At 40.9% G+C, this 21,001-nt stretch overlaps 1 protein-coding gene across 1 annotated transcript in view; it reads right to left on the minus strand.

The window, feature by feature from the left end:
• LOC126166489 (transcription elongation regulator 1) overlaps positions 1 to 21,001 on the minus strand; it is a 245,277-nt gene that overhangs the window by 174,690 nt on the left and 49,586 nt on the right. Inside the window, exons 2-3 of the mRNA XM_049920407.1 lie at positions 14,979 to 15,339; positions 3,343 to 3,699 (exon numbers count right to left, since the gene is read on the minus strand). Of these exons, the coding sequence (XP_049776364.1) occupies positions 3,343 to 3,699; positions 14,979 to 15,339 (718 nt within the window). The remainder of the gene's footprint in view (positions 1 to 3,342; positions 3,700 to 14,978; positions 15,340 to 21,001) is intronic.

A 21,001-nucleotide genomic window follows, 5' to 3' on the forward strand; every position in this document is an offset into this window, starting at 1 on the left:
CAGGAATTGGAGATTACAATGGACTTCTGGAATGGGATCACTTTGGCAGAGTTTATAGGTGAAGGAGTCAGACAAATGGCAGCAGCCTTCCGTCAGGTACGCACTGTGATTCATGATGACAGTGATGGAACCTCCTCCAAAAAGTAGATCACATTAGGTTAGGACTTTTTTTTATGCTGTGCTGAAAGATTAGTGTTCATAGGAAGGGACATGGGAAGGATGGTACGAAGAAGTCAGATGTAAGTAATTCCTGAAAGATGCCCATAGGGTGGTTAGGTGGAGGGGGGAGGGGGGTGGGGGGGAGAGATCATGGGTGGGTGGTGGTATGAACTGCGAGAAGCATTGCTCAATCAGGCTGGCTTTGGTTGGCGAGACTGGTAGCAAAGACAGGGGGAGGGGTGTATACATGGACAAGGAAAAATAATTCCCGGATTTTTACCAGATTTCCTGGTTGAAAATACACCTTCTCCCGGGTTAAAATACACTTCTTCCATGTTAAGTGACAGTATACGTTTCCTCGGCACTGTAAAACTTTTCAATCCTTTGAATGTTTATGGTTTTATACAGCGACATAGAATTTCTTGGCACTTTAGAAAACGAAACTCGGGGGGGAGGGGGAACACACTTTTTGGAAAGATCTTTGAAGTGTGGCAACATGTACGCTGCATATTTTTGTGTTACAAAGGTATAAATTCAAATACCACCAATCTTCGCTTGCGACGTGCTTTTGTAAGCCAGTCACGTGATCTCGACAGCTGACGACAGCATAGGGCACTTTATGTAGTCAGCCAATAGCAAGATCAATCTTAAGTAGCGCGAACACACAAATAAGAAAAGTTAATTGTTCAAATTAATACACATAGTGTTGCTACAAGAAAAACAAAGCTTTCACATATAATATTGTGTCTCTAAGGTTAATAAGCTGCAAGAGAAGCTAAGCTACCACATATTATGTTGATTCTTTTTGTATGTGTTACCCTAAGATATTTCACACAAATGTGCCAGACGTAAATGTCTGATCTTCTGGGCTCGAAATTCTTCTAGATGGTTGTCCTCAAAGAGGAGATTTTTAAATGAGAGTCAAATGCTCAGTGATTTAAGAAATTCATTGTACATTCTCGCACGTAGTTCATCTTGCGTAAAAGGGAATTTACTTTGAAAGTAACGCTATTCAAACCACCATTCGCAATATTTTCCCACAACCTGTTAGAAACTGGTTCGTTTCAGCAGTTGCCAGAGAGCTCCAGATAACAGGAGTCACTGCACTTGCGCAACTACAATGACACAGGAAGCCCGTATGTTCGTACATGTAAAACATTACATGATCTTGCATTATGTCATAAAAGAAACAAGACAGCAGAGGATACTTCAAGAGCATCAGAATTTCGTGAACCATTCTGAAATGCATAATTTGGCTTAGAGTGCACATCATATCTCCAGATTCAGATGTAAATTTTCTTGGTTACCAGAACTGTATTATCTCATGTTTGGTTCTTTATTATGGCATAATGCCTTACAAGCTAGAATATGGAAAATGTGCACTTGAACTGCAGCAAACAGTTGAAAGTAGCTAGCAGTAAGAAATTAAACACTTCGTTTCAAATAAATTGACTGTCTCAGTGGAAAAGATTAATAAAAGCCACATCTCTTTAGCAAACCGACAAAAATAACTTCATTGTCCTGCAAGGCGATTAATACTTGACTGTCAGAAAGGTGGAACTCCAATAAAATCTGAAACTAATAACATATTTTAGCCTTCTGTAATTATATGAATGTATTTTAATTCATTCGATAGCTCCCAGCCATAGAATTCCACTTTTGTTTTCAATTAATGTGAGAGCAATAACTGAAGAGGAAACAGCAAAATCACTAAACATAAACACAAGTCATGTGGAGACTACCCACCTCCCCACTACAACTCACACTGCTCTGTGCATCAGCCCCGGATCTATGATATTGTCGAACCGGGGCAATATTAGATAGTGGCACCCAGAGAAGGTAATACTCATACGCAACCCAACTGTGCATGCACAAGAACCCACCCACAACTGCTCAAACAAATCTAATGTAAAAAGCTGTCACATCACACTCATCGGAGGCAATTTGTTGTTAGGAAGCATTGCATTGTCTTCCTAAAGCCTTTGACACACTTTGCTGTTGACAGACGCTTGTATGAGCACCGTGTTTTGTTGTTGTGTATGGTGCATTTCCTTTGCAACTTAAGTTTTATTTTCTTTTTTTCTCTCATTCGTGATTTGTTGCTGCAGTATTATTCTGCACAAGCGGAATACAATAGCTTACTTAGTTGGAGTATTGGTTCTTACTGCTCAAAATCACAAAAATTTAACTGAAAAAACAACGAAAAATTTCCGGGTTTTTACCAGTTTTCTCCAGGATGAAAAAATTCCCAGGTTTTTTCCAGATCTCCCGGTTGTCCCGGGTCGTATAAGCCCTAAAACAAGTGTTTCCATTGCAGTGACTGGGAGAAAGACAATAAGTCTTTGACAAGTCCAACAAACTTATCCTACCCCAACCGATGCCAGGACCCCTGTGAAAGTAGCCATGTCATGTACCAGCTCTGCTGTAATCATTGCTCAGCTTTTCATGTTGGTATGACTACCAACCACTATCCACCAGGATGAATTGCCACCACCAAACTGTGGCTAAGAGCAAAGTGGACCATATTGTTGCACAACATGCAGCTGAATATAACACATTTGATTTCAATGGCTGCTTCACAACTCAAGCCATCTGGATCCTCATCTCCACAACCAGATTTTCTGAACAGCACAGATGGGAGTTGTATTCTAAATGTTTCCACCACCTCTGTTCTCCCAACTCATGTCCCCATCCTCACTGTGCACTGCACTCAGCCCATGCATCCACCAATCTTTTTCCCTTCGCTGTCCATTCCCTCCCTCCCCCACAGCCTCTTGATGCTGCACCGGGTAGCCTTGTCTGCCACCTCTAGTACCTGAATGCTACACCAGGCAGCACTGTTTTCTCTTCCCTCACCTGTACCCTGCTGTCCCTCGCCCTTCCCTGCAGCTTTACAGATTATTGCTCGATGCATTTCAGTTTCAGTCTGGCCTGAGCAGCCTGAGATAGTGGTCATGTGTGACACGCCTGCTTGAATGAATCAATGTTTGTTTCTCTTTTCTGATGAAGGCTTGGTTGAAAGCTTTTTGTCATGCCTGGGTGCAACTCAATGTGTCATCTTTACGTGATTAAGACTCTATCCTTTCCATTATTGTCGATATGCAACCTGGACTTTCCATTGTTTGTTTAATAATTCGCATGTTCATAGAACCATTTCTATAAAGTAAGAATGTGGACACTCACAGGAGGAGGATTCATGGGAGAGGGCATAGGTCCACCATGACCATGACCAGGTGGAGGGCCTTGCTGTTGCTGCTGCTGTTGCTGTTGCTGTTGTTGAGGAGGCTGCTGTGGGGGACCTTGCTGCTGTTGAGGCTGCTGCTGTTGCTGTTGTGGCTGCTGCTGCTGTTGCGGCTGCTGTGGTGGCGGTTGCTGCTGCTGTTGCTGAGGCTGTTGCCCTGGTCCACCCTGCGGTGGTGGACCCTGCTGGGGACCAGCACCACCACCCTGCTGTGGCGGCGGACATCCAACTGGTGGCGGTGGACCGTAAGGACCAGGTGGTGGCATTCCCATGTGACCCATCATGTGAGGTGGAGGAGGCTGATTAACACACAAAAAAAGGTACTGAAGAGCACACAGTTATATAAGAGAGAAGGGGTAACACATCAGATTACCGACATTAGATTTCATGTAACCACATTTGGAAAAAGAGGGTGCGATAGGAGTGCAGGTTCAGTCAGAAAGCAAGTTCTATGACTGATCATTACGAAGTGTGCAATTCAGTACAATCACGTACTTCAGCTAGTTCGTGTCAGGATATACTGTTGAAACTGTACACAACTAAAACATACATGAAATTCTGACAAGGTACTTATGAATTATCTAAGACTTGCAAAGCACCTCACTTTTTGGATATGTCAAATGTAGTATGTGAATAGAAGTCTCATATAGGAATGAAGTGTTCAATGTAAAACAATGACTTTTATGAAAGTTTGGCAGTATTCTGCAGTTCAAATGTGGTGTTGGCTGAGCCAGATGAGAATATAATTGGAAAGGTTACTGATAACTTAATAATCCACAGATTAAAAAATGTTAAGATACACAGAGCTGCTGAAGCTTGAAGCCTTCGTTAGTAACAAAATTCTGACTAGGCATTCAAGAGTGTTTTTATAAAACTTAATGACACTACTTTTTTCGAAAATTTAACTAAAATCTGGCAGAAAAAAAATTCTACATCTGATGTACCTGAAAGCACATAACATGCTCTTCACAAGGTTAGATGTAGGTCTCTTTACAAAGTACTGTCATCTGGGTAACAAAGAGGAAAAAAATCCGTTAATAAGCTCATAAAGTACCATACAGTTATGTAAATGATTAAGATCTTTATCACACATTACCAAACATATGTATCAACTAGCTAGGCAACTTTCATAGCACTCACCTTCTGTTCAAGTGATACCAAAATGTAACAGCAGTTAAGGTAAACAAAAGTAGTGGATACAATGTGGAATCAATGTGAGAGAAACTTCAATGCCAATGAAGCTTCCGTTGCTGGGACAGTCATTTGGTAACCATGGGATAATGGATTTCTATTGTCTCTATCTAAGGAAAGGAAGTATGAGACAATGTTGTATTTTATTTTCTGTTTTTTTAGTTTCTGATATTGCTCCACTACTCTACTTCCGGTGCATTCTTGTTCATAATATGATCAGTCTGGAACTTCATTTTCTAGTACTGAGTTCTTGATTAAATAAGTAAGAAGTAGTTACCAGACTATATTTTGATGAGTAATAGGTACAAGAATGCAGTGAAAAAAAGCTCAGAGACTACCACGAGCTGACATTGATAGTCATCACGTGTTACAGTGGTGTACGAGGTGTGATCAGAAAGTTTCAAGAATTGATCTGCTACTGCTTACTAGTTTGGCAGGCAGATACACGGAGTGTGGGGAGTGAGTCATTGCCTTGTCCTTGAACGCCCTCTGACAGGAAACTGTGTTTCCTTTATTCAGTTCATTGTGGCAGCTGGTTGACTGCACGTCTGTTAGGGCTTATTGCTGGATTCTGTCTGTGAGAAAATGGACGTAAAAACAGAGCAACGACTAAGTGAAATTTTGTTTTAAAACCAGGAAATCAGCTTCTGAGACTTACAAACTACTAAAAATAGCTTTTGGAGATAATTGTATGAGCCAGTCAGGTTCAACAGATTTAAAAATGGCCTTTAATCATTTGAAGATGAACCACAGTCCGGCCGTCCTCCCACCTCAAAAACGAATGAAAATGTTGCGAAAGTTCGTGACTCAGTGTGCTCTGATCGTAGACTTACAATTAAGGAGATGGCTGATGAACTTAATTTAAGTTTCTATGCAGTTCAGTCAATTTTAACTGGTGATCTGAACACGCATCAAGTGTCAGCAAAATACATTCTAATAGTGGTGTCAAGTGCCCAGAGACAATAACGGCCTGAAGTGAGCCAATAACTCATTAATTAGACTGAAAATAACCTAGATTTGTTGAACAGGTGTAATTACAGGTGACGAATCGTAGGTATATGGATATGACCCTGAAACCAAAGTGCAGTCTCCGCAGTTCACCACGACCGAAAAAAGCATGGTGAAGTTGGTCGAAGGTGAAGACAATGTTTGTGATTTTTTTTTTTTTTTATTCTACCGGTATTGTGCATCATGAATTTACCCCTGGAGGACAGACAATTAGCCAGGAATACTACAAAAGTGCCCTTGAGTGTTTCTGTGAAAAGTTGTGGAAGAAAGGGCCTGCAATGTGGAAAGACATGAGTTGGGTGCTACACTATGACAATGTTCCGGCTCATCGTGCCTTGTCCATCACTGAATTTTTGGCCAACTTCAACTTCCTGTGCTTCCACAGCTACCACATTCCCCTGATTTGGCCCCTGCGGACTTCTATCTGTTTCCTAAACTGAAATTTTCACTGAAAAGGAAGTGATTTGACTTAACTGAAGAATACAGCAAATACGGAAAGCGTCCTTAACACACTTCAGGAAAAAATTTCCAGGATTGTTTCCAAAAGAGGGAAACACCGTGGAGTTCAGTTGCGTTCAGTCAGAAGGGGGCTATTTTGAAGGAGATGCATCACAGTAGCATGTAAGTACCACCATTGTACAGTTACAAGCCCATTCTTAAAACTTTCCAATCACACCTCATACACGGAAGAAAGCATCTACATGATGAGATCTGAGCAGAGAGGGATGGAGAATACTTTGTGGGATTGTCAGTATACTCTCCATCTCTGTTTCACATTTCACACTCCAACCAATCCCTACCCAGTAACTGGCAACACTGGAGCAAGTGCTGCCCCAGAGCACTGTTTCTCCTTCTGACTCTTCTGGCTCTCCCTAGAGGAATTTATATGCTCACAAAGTATCACTAATGCTTATTAATGCAATATTTTCATACTTGCTTTATGCCCCCCATAACCATCATCACCTTGGGTGAATCCGCACAGCGTATCTGAATTAACACGAAAATAAATGCTAAATGTTCTATGTGCAACCAAAGCGTTCACAGAAAGATGTGACAGAATGAAACCACTGGCTGCACATGGAACTTAGAATAATATAAAAAGGACTGAAAACATTGTGAAATCATAAAAGAAGATTAAACTAGAAAGGAAGAAACAAAAGAGTCAGAGGCCATGGTACAGAATAGATGCAGCAGACACATGGCAGGCGTGGAAAGGGAAGCAGGGCGGAGATACCGTGAGAAATAACAGAGACAATGAACAAAACTGAATAAAGAACAAAATATAACCCAAGGAGACATGATAAGACAATGTTCAAAGACGAAATAATCAGATGAGAGGAGGGGCAGGAAGTGTGGGGGAAAATGGTCAAAAGCAGAATGTGGTAATATAAAAGACCTGAAGATAAATAGGCAGTATAACAGACTTTTATAAGAAGGTGCAGAGAGTTACTTTGGACAACTGGACAACACCATATGTGAACAGAAAAATGAGTAAGAAAATTGTAAGATCTTTACAAGGAGGAAATACTAAGGCAGAAATTGATAGGGTATACAGAAGACTTATATACAGCAAAGGACAAACCATGTCTAACCATTGAAATGGAAGATGAGATAGAAGCAGAGGAAAGGGAACTTCAAAAAATTTTTGAGCTCTGAAACAGGGAAAGCAATAAAGGAAATGAAGAAAGGTAAATCTGCTGGATGGGATAGTCTTCCTATACAATTATTTCAGTGAACAGATGAAAAAGGCACAGCACAAACAACAGCTTTGTGCAATGCAATATACAAAAGTGGTACATGGCACGAAGACTTTGTCAAAGGATCAAACTTACTGATCCCAAAGAAATCGCGTACCAAGAAATGCACAGAATAAAGAACAATAAGTATAATCTCTTATATTGCCAAAATTATCTTGATGGCACTGAACCATAGATTGGTAGACACAATAGTAGAGAAAATAGGGGAAGAGCAATCTTGTTTCAGGAAAGCACAAGAAATACTATTGAACTAATTAGAATTATTGGTGAAAGATGCATAAAAAGAGAAGGGAACAAGTTTGTGGTTCATAGATCTAGTAAAGGAATTTGGTTGAGTGAAATGGCACAATGATGAAAATTCTAAAACTGAAGAGGGTGAATTGGACTGATAGGAATCTAATTGAGAGGTTATGCACATGGAAGAAAGCAACCTGAAGCTTTTTTTTAAAAAAAAGGAGACAGTTCTTGTCTTTCAACAACTATGTTTACCAGAAACACTTAACTCTTCCTAATTCGGCCCTCAGTAGGCCAACCGACATCCAGCCTCTAGTTGCTTAAGCAGAAAGGATGCATAAAATAATGAATTGTCGTGTGAACAATGTTGTTAATTAATTACAATGTTAAACAATGCTACACATGTTTGAATTTATGGCTTTCTTTACAACTCAGTATCATGGCTTCCATAATGTGACATTATGCCAGACCTCAAGCGTAAACTCAAAATTTGAGAAGCTGAACTGACATTCTTCGCAGAAAGTCATTGCTGCTGAGTACACTGCTGGATGAGTAACTATTTATGATCAAATTTCAACAGACACACAGATAATCAAAACTGTACAGAAAAGTTATGATAAAAATGAAGAAGATAAAATAGGAGGAAAGAACATGACGACATCTCACACTGCTGGTATGTGGCATATTCCTGGAGTACACTAGGCAACAATCAGATCAAATAGCACCAACATAATGTTTCTAAAGCCTTTGTGTGATACAGTGTACTGCCATCACATATCATCAATGCAGAAGTAAAAATGTGGGACATGTTTCACAATGAATGATACTACTGTATATGTACACTCTCAAGGACCAAGTTTTCTATCAAAATGAAAATATCTCTGCATTTAATAAAATATAACCCCTATGCATTTACACAAAATAATCCGGGACTTCTAATCCAGCAACTGTATGTGCAAGGAATGGCCAGATTAGCAAGAGTCTAGTCTATATCTAAGACTTGATAACAAAGACAACAAAAGTACGGAAGGAAGGAGTAAGTGCAAAACTTACAAGATCAATTGTATCAGATCTGCTGATAACATGGTACTGCTCGGAGATAAAACAATATCACTTCAAGGAACACTATCCCAATTAGAGGAGGACTGAAAAAGTATGGAACGAAAATTAGCTACAAAAACTATGGTGATTTGATACAACTGATAAATGAACAAGTTCAAACCAACTCAAGAATGCAATGACAAAGCAAGTTGTCCAGGAAAAGAAGCACTTATGCTGCAAATTGGGGGTTAGAGGTACAAAAAGGGTTGGTTAAATGCCTCATGTGGAGTGTTCCTCAGGACAGCTGTAAAAGTTGGACACTGGAAAAGAGAGAAAGAAAATAGAAGCATTTGGGATATGGGGTTAGAGCAGAATGTAGAAAATAAAAGAGTGGAAAAACTTAAGAACAGTGAAGTACTGGAAAGGGTAGAGGAATAAAGAACTCCCCTAAACCTGGTTACGAAAAGGTTAGCACACTGAATGTGACACACTATGAAAAAAAGGAAACCCAACGGCAGCTATCACATGTATGGTGTAACGACAAAAGGAAATAGGAAGTAGAAGAATAAAAATGTTGGATGAAATGAAAAGAGGATACAACACAACACAGCAGCTGATCTGGAATAGAAACAGTTGGAAATAGCAATAGTGTCAGGAACAACTCTAAAGCAGAATACCTTATGATGATCAACAACAACTGCATCATGACACACAATGGCATACCAACCTCCAACAGGACCATGCCTAGTAAAGCACTGTGGTACTCAAAACAATCTTCTGATTGAAGACTGCTTTACTAGTGTTTATTAAGGTTTGGACACCAGTGAAACTTTATAGCTAGTTTATCCACAAAGATATGGAATGAAGGATGACAATGCACATACTTCTCTTTCACTGTCTTACTTGATCTACAGTTCATGTTCACACAGTTTAAAAAGTATTATTAAAAAAAACAATGTTTCATGCACATCTAATACAATTGTGAAGCAAGTGTTACACAGTTACATATTTATTATTATAAACCGAATAAAAACTTTGGAATAAAACTGTTTTAACACTGTAAATAAAATTAAATATAGCAAATACTTTTCTACAACTACATCAATACTCCACAAGCCATCGTATGTGGCATGACTGAGGGTACCCTATACCGCTAGTAGTCATTTCCTTTCCTGTTCCACTAGTAAATAGAGTGAGGGAAAAATGAATGTCTACATGCCTCCGTATGAGCCCTAATTTCTTGTAACTTATCTTTGTCATCCTTACACTCAATGTATGTTGGCAGCAGTAGAATCGTTCAGCAGTCAGCATAAAATGACGGTTCCCTAAGTTTTCTCAATAGTGTTTCTCGGGGAAAAAAGTCGCCTTCCCTCTACAGATTCCCATTTATGTTCCTGAAGCACCTCCGTAACACTTACATGTTGTTCAAACCTATCGATAACAAATCTAGCAGCCCACCTCTTAATCACTTCAATGTCTTCCTTCAGTCTGACCTGGTACAGATCCCAGACACTAACAGTACTCAAGAATAGGGCGCACCAGCATCCTACATAAGGGTCATTCCATGTCAAGTGGCCTAAATTTAGACAAGCTCCCCACTCAACCATCTCCAATTTTGATGAAATTTTTACAGGATGTACTTCTAGACCTTACATGAAGCACTGCCAAATTACAGCTTTATAAGTACTATGGTGGGGCCACTAGCCACCTTTTCGTAAAGACTCGTTTTTTGACATTGCGACTGAAATGAATAAATAATCAAGTTTGTTTCACCACTGTTCAGGATCTAAGAGACCTGTCGTGCTGAAACTTTGTGATCCTGTTCAACATTTTGGGTACAATATCTTAGCTGTAAAACAAAAGGTCAAACTATGGTAAATTCATCATAGTGTGCTATGAAAGTGGCTCATAAATCTTGTCATGTCAAATTTTGGCTATACTTTATTGACTTGTATCTACTGAAAGAATGACATTCTGAAGCTAATACTTTTGTTATCTGCAGCCTGCCAGCATGTCATAAAGCTCTGCAAGTGGCACCCAGATAGCTCAAATAATAACGGAGTTATCGAAGTTCAAAGTATGCTAAAAAATTTAATCAGTCAATTTTGGCTCACTTTCAAATGTCATATCTCAAAAGGGATCACTCAAATTTGATTTTTCTCGGCACCATTGAAAAGAGCTTACCTTGTTTGATCAGAAAAAGGTTGTTTTTATTTTGGAGACATTGCATTTAAGAACAAATAAACTTATATTTTCATTACATTACATTTCTCGACATTGCAACTTAAATGAATAAATGATCAACTTTGATTTATCATTACTCAGGATCTAAGTGACCTGTCATCTGATACTTTGTGATCCTGCTCAACATTTTGGGTACAATATCTTAGCTGCAAAACGAAAGGTCAAACTATGGTAAATTCATCATGGTGTGGTATCAAAGTGGCCCATAAATCTTGTCATACCAAATAAACTTACATTTATATTACATTAAAAAAATACATGTACCAGTCGTACTCTTTATGGTTCCCAAGCCAAATATTTCAATTCTTATTAATTCATTTCCTGAAATTTGTTACTAATAGCAATTACATTTGATTCTAACAAGCTATAATGTCAGCCCATTCTTGTTGCTGATGGAGCTGGAATGACAGAAATAATGTGTTGGTTTGGAATGCAAAAAGCATCCTGCCCAGCTGGCCAATAGAATGAACATGCAGGTCCATAGGGGTGCAAGAAACTGACTAAAACATCATTTTCTTCTTCTGAAACTTCAGACACATTACCAATCCACCATTTTCCATCATATATATATATATATATATATATATACACAGGCCATGTATTGGCCCGATTGTAAGGCTGTAATATTTCTGAATGAAACTGTTGCTTAACTTTGGTCAACATTTGCCACAAAAAAAAAACATTGTATCATTGGATACTCTTCTAATACAAACTTGCTTTTCATTTAATGGCACAAAACGGTGATTCTCTCTTGTTCCTGATACTGTACAGCCATTTTTTGAACCTTGATTCCTGCTCAGTTTTTAACGTTTCAATTTCTTCTTTTGAAACAAAAATAAATTTGATTCCTCTGATATTCTTTGTACAGTATTTAAACAAATCAGTTGGTGTCAAAATCTGATCCTCAGCTGGTCTTTGAAGGCTTGCTCTTGCTGTCAGTTGCTTTACAGTTCCTCCAATTCCATCACATGGAGATTTTCCATGGCTTGTAGCAAAGAAGTTCCATTCAGCTGAGATGCCAAAGTCATTTTGACGGTGGCAGATATTCAGAAAATTTTTGAAGTTTATGTGCAGCACTGTTGACACGTCACTGAATTAGTAAATGTGTGTTATTTTTCCAAGGAGACACTTTAGATCTTCTATTAATTTCACTATAAAGGCATGTACAGCAATTGCATCATGTTTCAGGCTGTCATTTATTAAACAGTAGCTGATGCTGTTGATGTCCATGTTATTTCTGAAGTACACAACAAATGGGTGTAAAGTTGTCTGGCTGTTATTCCAGTGAAAACCTAGAGCAGCATCCTGGACAATGAAGGAATAATTTTCAGCAAAGTTCATTAATATGATCAGTTCAGTTGGCTTACAGCTTCCTTTTATGCATTTTAGGTGCTTGCTCTGGTGCTTAACAACAAAATGATAAGTGGAAAGTTCGTCAATTTTTGAAATCATATCTTCAATAAAATCCTAGGGGGTCATCTGCTTGGTTTCTAATGTATCTTTATCAGTGTGCAACCAATGTTTGAACCCAATGGTATCATCTGGATCACTGTCTTGAAAACTACTTTCTAAAAACTGTTCCAGTAGTTCTTTTCCCAGACAGATTTCACAGCGATGAAGCATGCAGTCTTTGGATTCCAAATCACACACTGTTTTAGCAATCAGCAAGCATCAGTTTCACATTTTGGTGTGAAGCGCAAACACAGACTGAGTGGGTCCCTGCAGCAACCACAGTGATGCACCACTTTGGCCTCAATTCGCAAAATTTGGAAAATCCAATTTCAGGCCCATGCTGAAGTCTATATGCTGCAAACATTTCTTTCAAATTATTGAGAAGAAGGTATTTTTGCATCAAAACTTTCTTTCCTTCTATTCTAATTGATGCACAGTCTTTTTTTACCTGGACAAATTCAGCTAAATTCTTCATTCTGAAAAAATGTTACCACTCTTTCTTTTACGGCATCTGAAATCTTCTTGCTACACTTGTTCTTTGGCAGAGCTAATACACCATTTTCTGCCTGCAACTTCCAAGCTGCTTTTACCATCCTCTCTGAAACACCAAATTCTTACATTGTCTCTTTTATAGTCCAGCTTTGTGGTACTAATGTCAGTATTTGCAATTTTTCAGGCTGCTTTGATAATTGCAACTTCTCTTTCAATTCTTTAATCAGCTGCTTATAATCTTCACAATCAGGACATGTCTTGCATGTATTAGGTGTTTGAAGAACTTTTGGGGCAAATCCTCCAGCAGCAGCAATGTTATTTGCAATTGCCTCTTGAGCTTCGCTTATTTTTCGTTTTGCATAACCTTTCATATCCCTTTTTGATACTCTCTGAAATTTTAGAGGGAAGACCCCAAAAGCAGTTTCACTTTAATCAATTGATACTTCTGGATATGCTTCATCTTCTGTCTGGTTTGAAGTTGACTGATTTTTCTGCTTTCTTTGCTAAAAATTGTTTTCTGCAAGTTGGACAGATCTTCTGACCAGGTTTCACATTGCTCTTAGTCACGGCTTGCAAATGTTTTGCTGTTTCCACATTGACAATCCGTAAACCCTTTTTAACAGAATGGTTCTTTGCACCAAAAGGATTACAACAAGATCTCTGTAGAAAGTCATATTTGTCCATAAGTATTGCTTTGTGATGAAAGCATATCTGTGCATTTTCAGTAAGACATCTCTCACTTCTTTGGTTTATTAATTCCTGTTGCTCTACTGAAAATTCTGTGATTGAAATTAATCCTAGTTGATGTGTGTATCTTTTCAAATGGCATGCAGAATTATCTGCAAGGCCAATGACAAATGGTAATGAAACCTCGTTGATATCCATTACACTACCATTAAATTTATGCTTCCAATTGCCATTTGTTTCAATATTAGATAAAGTAGAAGTGGTGTATATTTCCAACTGAAAAATATTAAACTAACATTGATAATGGGAACTTCCTTGAGAATACAACAGAAAGAAATTAAATAACATGATAAACATTTCTAAAGTCACCCCGTACCTCGAAATAATTTTTACTAACCGAAAAAAGAAGTTTATCCAGCAACGACAATACACTTTACATAATTTAAAAAGGCACACAAAACAGTTGAAAAGTCTTAACAAAACAACAGTGTTCTTCAAACTGATTGTTGAAGTGTGTTACCAAACTTCATTGTTGACACTAAACTGGTCTGTCTGCAAAATAAAAACTTTTTCTGATCAGACAAGGTGAGCTCGGATAACTCAGTTATTACATGAGCAATGTGGATGCCACTTGCAGAGCTTTATTACATGCTGACAGGTTGCAGACAACTAAAGTATCAGCTTCAGAAAAGGCAATAAAGTATAGCCAAAATTTGGCACGACAAGATTTATGAGCCACTCTGATAGCACACTATGATGACTTTACCATAGTTTGACGTTTTGTACTACAACTAAGCTTTTGTACCCAAAAAGTTGAACAGGATCACAAAGTTTCAGCACGACAGGTCTCTTAGATCCTGAACAATGGTAAAACAAAGTTGATCTTTACTCATTTCAGTCGCAATGTCAAAAAACGAGCCTTCACAAAAAGGTGGCTAGCGGCCCCATCATACTACTTATGAAGCTGTAATTTGGCAGTGCTTTATGTAAAGTCTATATGTACATCCTGTAAAAATTTCATCGAACTTGTAGATGGTAGAGTGGGGAAACTTAGGCCACTTGACATGGAAAGACCCTTACGTTTCCTTTACAGGTGAACTACTCTTTCCTAAAGCAATGTTGACCATTTGCCTTCCCTACCACCATTCTCACACACTAGTTCCATCTCATCTCATATCGCTTTGCAACATTCCACCCAGATATCTGAACAACTTGACTGTGTCAAATGGGGCACTAGCAGTATGGTATATGAACATTATAGGTTTGATCTTTCTACTCATATGCATTAACTTACATTTTTCCACATTTAGGGCAAGCTCCCATTCATCACATCAGTTGGAAATTTTGTCCAAGTCGTCTTGCATCTTTCTACTGTCACTCAACTTCGACATCTTACCATACACCATGGCATCATCTGCCATCTTTTACATCACTTCTTCCAAACAAACACAAATAAATAATTTACATCTTACCATTCCAGGTGGTGGTCCCATCATATGAGGATGGGGATGCATTCCAGGAGGCGGCATAGGTCCCCAATTGGGGTCAAAGGGAGGATGACCTCTAAACCGAGGCCCTCTGGGACCACCGAAGTGTGGCGGAGGTGGACCTCTGAAAGGGGGCCCTCTGGGACCGAACCCTCTTCCCCTAAATCTTGGGGGTGGTCCATGTGGTCCTCCAGGAGGGGGTCCACGCGGGCCTGGGCCGGGCCCTCCAGGTGGTGGTCCAAAATCGTGGGGACCACCAGGACCACCTGGACCTCCAGGTCCTCCGGGCCCTCCAGGTCCACCAGGCCCACCAGGACCAGGGCCACCTCTGCCAGGAGGTCCTCCCCTGGAAAAATAATAATTGGATGAGGTTGCTATCATGACTCAGATAATAACAAGCTACGTATGTTTGTGTTCATTAAGGATTATCATATGGATGGTTGAGGGAAATAGTCAAATTGTGCTTTCTCATATACAGTCAGCATATTGTTCCATCATAACCAGAATCAAATCTAAATCTGAAAGTGGAATTGTAAATTAAGTACAACATTTAGCACTGAAAGCATGTCCGTTATGGACACCTATGTACAGCTTGAAAAGAATTGAACTGATGTATGCAGAGTGCTGCAAATTGCACTAACATTAAATATTCTAAGATACACACTGCCCAGTCACATCAGTGTGACCACCGCCTATGCCCAACATCAATGTTCACAGACAGCAAGTGGCAGCACAAGTAGTGGATGGTATTTAATGATTATTTGTGGCTGGGGGCACTATACAGCAAGGTCATCAGTGCCCTTTTGTTAATGAGATACCAACTAACATGGTTAAAATCAATGAAAAAGTCAATAAAATTGATGAAGTTTCCACCCCCCCCCCCACCCCCCACCCCAAGAATCGCAAGGCAGCCCCAATAAGGTGAGATTCAGAAAAGCCCATAATAATATACCAATGAGCCATAGCAAATAACTAGATGAAACCATGAGTAAAATAATTGTAAAAATATTGTTAAAAAAGAGATAACTATGGCTGGATGACAACTTATAAATAATGAGTCACCCGGCCACTCTGACCCTTTAAAATCTCACACCCAATATTTTGCGAAGAATTCCGGACACCATACAAAATCTTAATATACGAACAACACTAGTCTCATTATCAGTTAAAACACATGGCAGATTCCGTGGGAGATCCAGTTCAAGCCTCATGTCATCATAAAAAAAAACACACTCATTTAAAATATTCCATATTAATAGCTGTGTCCCACATCTCTGACATACTGGGGGCTCCTTCTGATGTATGAAGAACCCATGTGCCAATGGGCAATTCACACTCCTAGCCATTTAAGGGCTATTTCTTCAGACTGTCGTGGGCAGGTGGTAAACCACAGTTGCACTGAGGTTTTTATGGAATTTAGTCTATTATTCCTCACCTTTAGCCACTGACCCTCCCACTAACACATGACCTTCCTGGTCACAATGAAGTGACAGCCTTCAGGTGGACTGCACATCAAGCAGGAGGAAGATATCACACCATCTTGGCAGCCTCATCAGCAAGTTTATTTCCCCAAATCTCTATGTGCCCTCTCAACAACACAAAATGATTTCCTTAGCTTGCCTTTGCATTAGAAGGAGAGCATCCTGCACTTCTTGCAGCATCTGATCTTCTGGGTACGTCTGTCCAATAGCGAGAAGGGGACTTTGACAGTCTGAGCAGATAAGGAATTTCTTGTCATGACACCATCTCATCTGCTTCACTGCCCTCAGGATAAAAAAACAATTCCTCATAATAAATTGAAAATCGCTAGGGGAGCCCTATTCTGATGACAATGTTGGGGAACACGAGGGAACAACCGCAGAATTCTCGCTAATTAGACCCATCCGTGTAAACAGTAACGAAATCTGGGTGGCGATGTAAAATCTCGTTAAATTTAATTGTAAAAATATAGTCTGGGGTGCAGTGTTCCTGTAAGCAGTCAGTTCTAAAAGTAATCTGTGCCTTTGAAGTTGCCAGGGAATGCACTACTCAGCCCCTGGTTTTGGACCTTGTTTTGTTTCGTTTTGTTTTAGGGCACAAAAACAACTAGGCTCATATGCACCCATGTCAAAACTGTAGAACACGAAGACAAAGAGAGGAGTTAAAAATGACTACACGTCAATCCCAATCAACAGAAGAAAAGACAGCTAAAAACAGGGACGTGGAGATAGATCTATAAAATACGCCCTCAATAGACAGAGGTCCAGAACTAAAAATTACATGGCCTTCACCATATTGCTATGACTGATAAAAAGTAAAACACGGTCGACAGCCTGCGTGTCATTTGCTAAAATGGCTGATAACGAAGATGGCAAACACAAACAGGAACATAAGCTGTTAAAAAAGGGGATTCTGTCAGAAAATGGTGGACCGTCAAAAGATGAGCGCAATGTTCACGAAGTGGTGGGGGTAGAACCAAATGGTGACGACTAAGACAGTGCCCAATACGCAATGAATTCCTGGTGGCAAGAGGGCCGAGAGGAGGTCGTCCAAGATGCTGGGAGAGTCTTAATAACACGGAGCTTGAAGAGAGGAACAGTGGTGATGTCGAAGTGACACCACCTACTGACAGGCAGCAGCACAAAGATCATTCAAAGGAATGTAAGAACAAGCAGGCCAAGGTAAAAGGACTGCAGCCTTGCCAGCAGTGTCAGCGGCCTTGTTTCCTGTCAGACTGGTGTCACCAGGAACCCACATAAACATCACAGTGGCTTAATCAAGAGTGATCAAGTGACAGCTCTCCTGGACCCATTGCACTACAGTATTAACAATGTACAGCACACACAGGCTCTGAAGGGCACTGAGGTAGTCGAGCAGATGACGCAATTGGAAGGCCTGTGACACCATATATACTACGTGGTCTGATACAGGGAGAACATCTCTGCTGTAAATACTGAGCAGTGTTCCAGAAACCGATACCCAAAAATTTCTGCGCCAATGACAATGGCACATCCAACACCATGGTCAGTCCGAGAGCCAGCTACACCAAATTACCATCAAGTTCCTTGCAAAGGTTGTGAAACTGAAGACGATAGATAGATGCTGGAGTAGTGTCCTTAGGAAGCGAATGAAGGCCACATGAAGCCAAGTTGGTGAAGGGTTTACACCCACCGGTCCAGGAGGTAAAAGGGAAGAGGTAAGTGCTTCATACTAGAAATAGGAGTCATCAAAGGAGGAGGCATCGGATGGGTGCCCACTCATGGCAGACAAACGGCATGCATTTCCGCTGAGGAGACAGTATGACGGCGGTAGTTCGGCAGCTTCTGCATACAGACTCTTAAGCGGGTTAGTGTAAAAATGTGCCAGTGGCCAAACATATCATGAGGGTGGCTAGTATTGAGATGGCGTAAGAGGGATGGCTGTGCAGATGCATGGAACAAACACCCATAGTCTAGTTTCAAGTGGACAAGGGACTTGTACAAACAGAGGAGGGCGGCACGATCTGCTCGCCAGGAAGTACCATTGAGGACACTTTTAGGACACTGAGGGGCCGCACATAGTGGGTTGCCAGGTAAGACACGTAGGAGTACCAAGGAAGTTTCCTATCGATCATGAGCCCCAGGAATTTCGTAGTTTCAACGAACGGAAGAGCAACTTGCCCAAGATGTGAAGATGGTGGAAGTAACCAATTGTGCTGCCAGAAATTCATACAAACTGTTTTGTCGGTGGAAAAATGAAAGCCACTGTCGATGCTCCATGACTAAAGATAACTGAGACAGTGCTGAAGACACCACTCAATGAGACAAGTCCGTGGAGAACTGCAATAGATCACAAAATCGTCCACAAAAAAGGAGCCAGAGATGGCCGGTGGGAGACAGGCCATAATAGGGTTAATGGCGATAGCAAAGAGGGCGACGCTTTGGACCGAACCTTGAGGCACACCATTTTCTTGGATAAAGGTGTCTGACAAGGAAAAAAGCCACATGGACCTTGAAAACTTGGTCTTTTAAAAATTCCTGAAGGAAATGGGGCAGGCGGCCATGGAAATGACACGTGTAGAGAGTATGGAGGATACCAGCCCTCCAGCAGGTGTTGCAGGCTTTCACCAAATTGAGAAACATGACCACAGTCTGGGACTTCCATAGGAAACCACTCATGACATGAGTGGACAAAGTTACAAGACGGTCAAGCACAGAATGGCGCTCTCGAAATCCACACTGTGCAATGGTTAGTAAATTGCGAGACTCAAGACACCATACCCCTTCTGGGCATAATCATATGTCCCATCATCTTACAAATACAGCTGGCGAGAGAAATGGGGCAGTAGCTAGAAGGAAGGTGTTTGTCCTTACCAGGCTTAGGTATAGGTACAACAGTGGCTTCACGTAGCGTCTCGGAAACGTGCCCTCTGCCCAGATGCAGTTGCAGGTATTAGGCAGGAAGTGCTTGCCCGCAAGTGAAAGGTTTTGAAACATCTGGAAGTGAACAGCGTCTGGGTCTGGGGCGGAGGATCGGGTTGAAGTGAGAGCATGACCTAACTCCCTCACATAAAAGGCAGCATTGTAGTACTCACGATTCTGGGAAGAGAAGAGTACTGCCCGAATCTCCTCTGCTCGTTTCCGATGGAGGAAGGCAGGATGATAGTGGGAGGAGCTCAAAATCTCTGCAAAATAGCGGCCCAAGGTAATGGAGATAGCAGTTGGGTCCACAATGACATCATTTGCTACTGTCAGGCCGAAAAGTGGGAATGGATCTTGGTCCCACAGAGCCGTCGGAGGTTGGCCCACACAACACAATAGGGAGTGGAACTGTTAAAAGAAGTAGTGAATGAAATCCAGGTAGCTTTTTAGCTATCCTGAAGAATGCAACGACACTGTTCATACACATGTTTATAAAGAATGCAGTTTGCCATCATAGGATGACAGTTAAAAATATGGAGAGCATGTGTATGCGTGCGAATTGCATCACTGCACACTTCAGTCCACCAAGGGACCGAGAGACAGCATGGTAAAGAGGAAGTGCGAGGAATGGAACGTTCAGCAGCGGTAAGGATAACATTTGTAAGATGTTCCAACTGGTCATCAGAACTGGGGATATGTGCTCGGCGAAGGTCGCCAGGGAGGAGTAAAGCCTCCCATTGGCCGAAACAAGCTGCCATTTGGCTGCGCACATAGGTGGGGTAGGAGTCAGCAAAGGCAAAGCACACAGGAAATGGTCGCTTGAGTATGTGTCAAAGAGAATGGATCACTCGAAACTGGGCAAGCTGGACAGTGCAGAAGGATAGATTTAAACAAGAATAGGTATGTGTGGAGTCTGAAAGGAATTTGGGTGGTCCTGTGTTAAGGCAGAAGAGGTTAAGTCTATTAAGAAAGTCAGCCAAAAGGGTGCCTCTCAAACTGGATCTGCGAGATCCCACGAGTCGATGGTGCATATTAAAGTCACTGAGCAGCAGAAAGGGGTGAGGTAGCAGCCCCATAAGCTGGAGGAAGTCTGCCCTGGTGGTTTTGGAAAACTCCAGGTTTTCCTTTGCACAGACCCCAAATGACCTAGTTGCCTGTGGGCAATGATTGAACAGTTACTCCAGTGGCGGCTGTGCAAGGTCACTGAATGCTGACAATATACGAATGGACAAAGCCCTGTCTGCTTGGCATACCACAAAAAGAAGACACTGAATAGACAGTGGAAGCTCACCAGCCTCCGCATACAAGTTAACAACAGGGCTCATGCAATAGGCCCCTGTTGACAGCCTAATACCCTCGTGGTGAACTGCATCCAGCATTAAGGTATAAAGGCTTTGCTGAACCATAAATCTGGCATCTGTATTCAAGCTGGGGCCGCGTGAAGACCTTATAAAGTTGGAGCAAATGTGTCCTGTCAGCTCCTGTATATAAGGATGTTTATGACCTTGAGACATCTCAGTTTCAGTTCTCTAAGGTGTGGCAGCCATTAGCTTCTTACCAAAAGTAGGCCAAGTTACTTCACCTTTTCCTTAAAAATAGTATGGTGTCCCCCAGTCTTAAAATGGGTAA

Source organism: Schistocerca cancellata, chromosome 1 (genome assembly GCF_023864275.1).
Source record: "Schistocerca cancellata isolate TAMUIC-IGC-003103 chromosome 1, iqSchCanc2.1, whole genome shotgun sequence".
Taxonomy (NCBI): domain Eukaryota; kingdom Metazoa; phylum Arthropoda; class Insecta; order Orthoptera; family Acrididae; genus Schistocerca; species Schistocerca cancellata.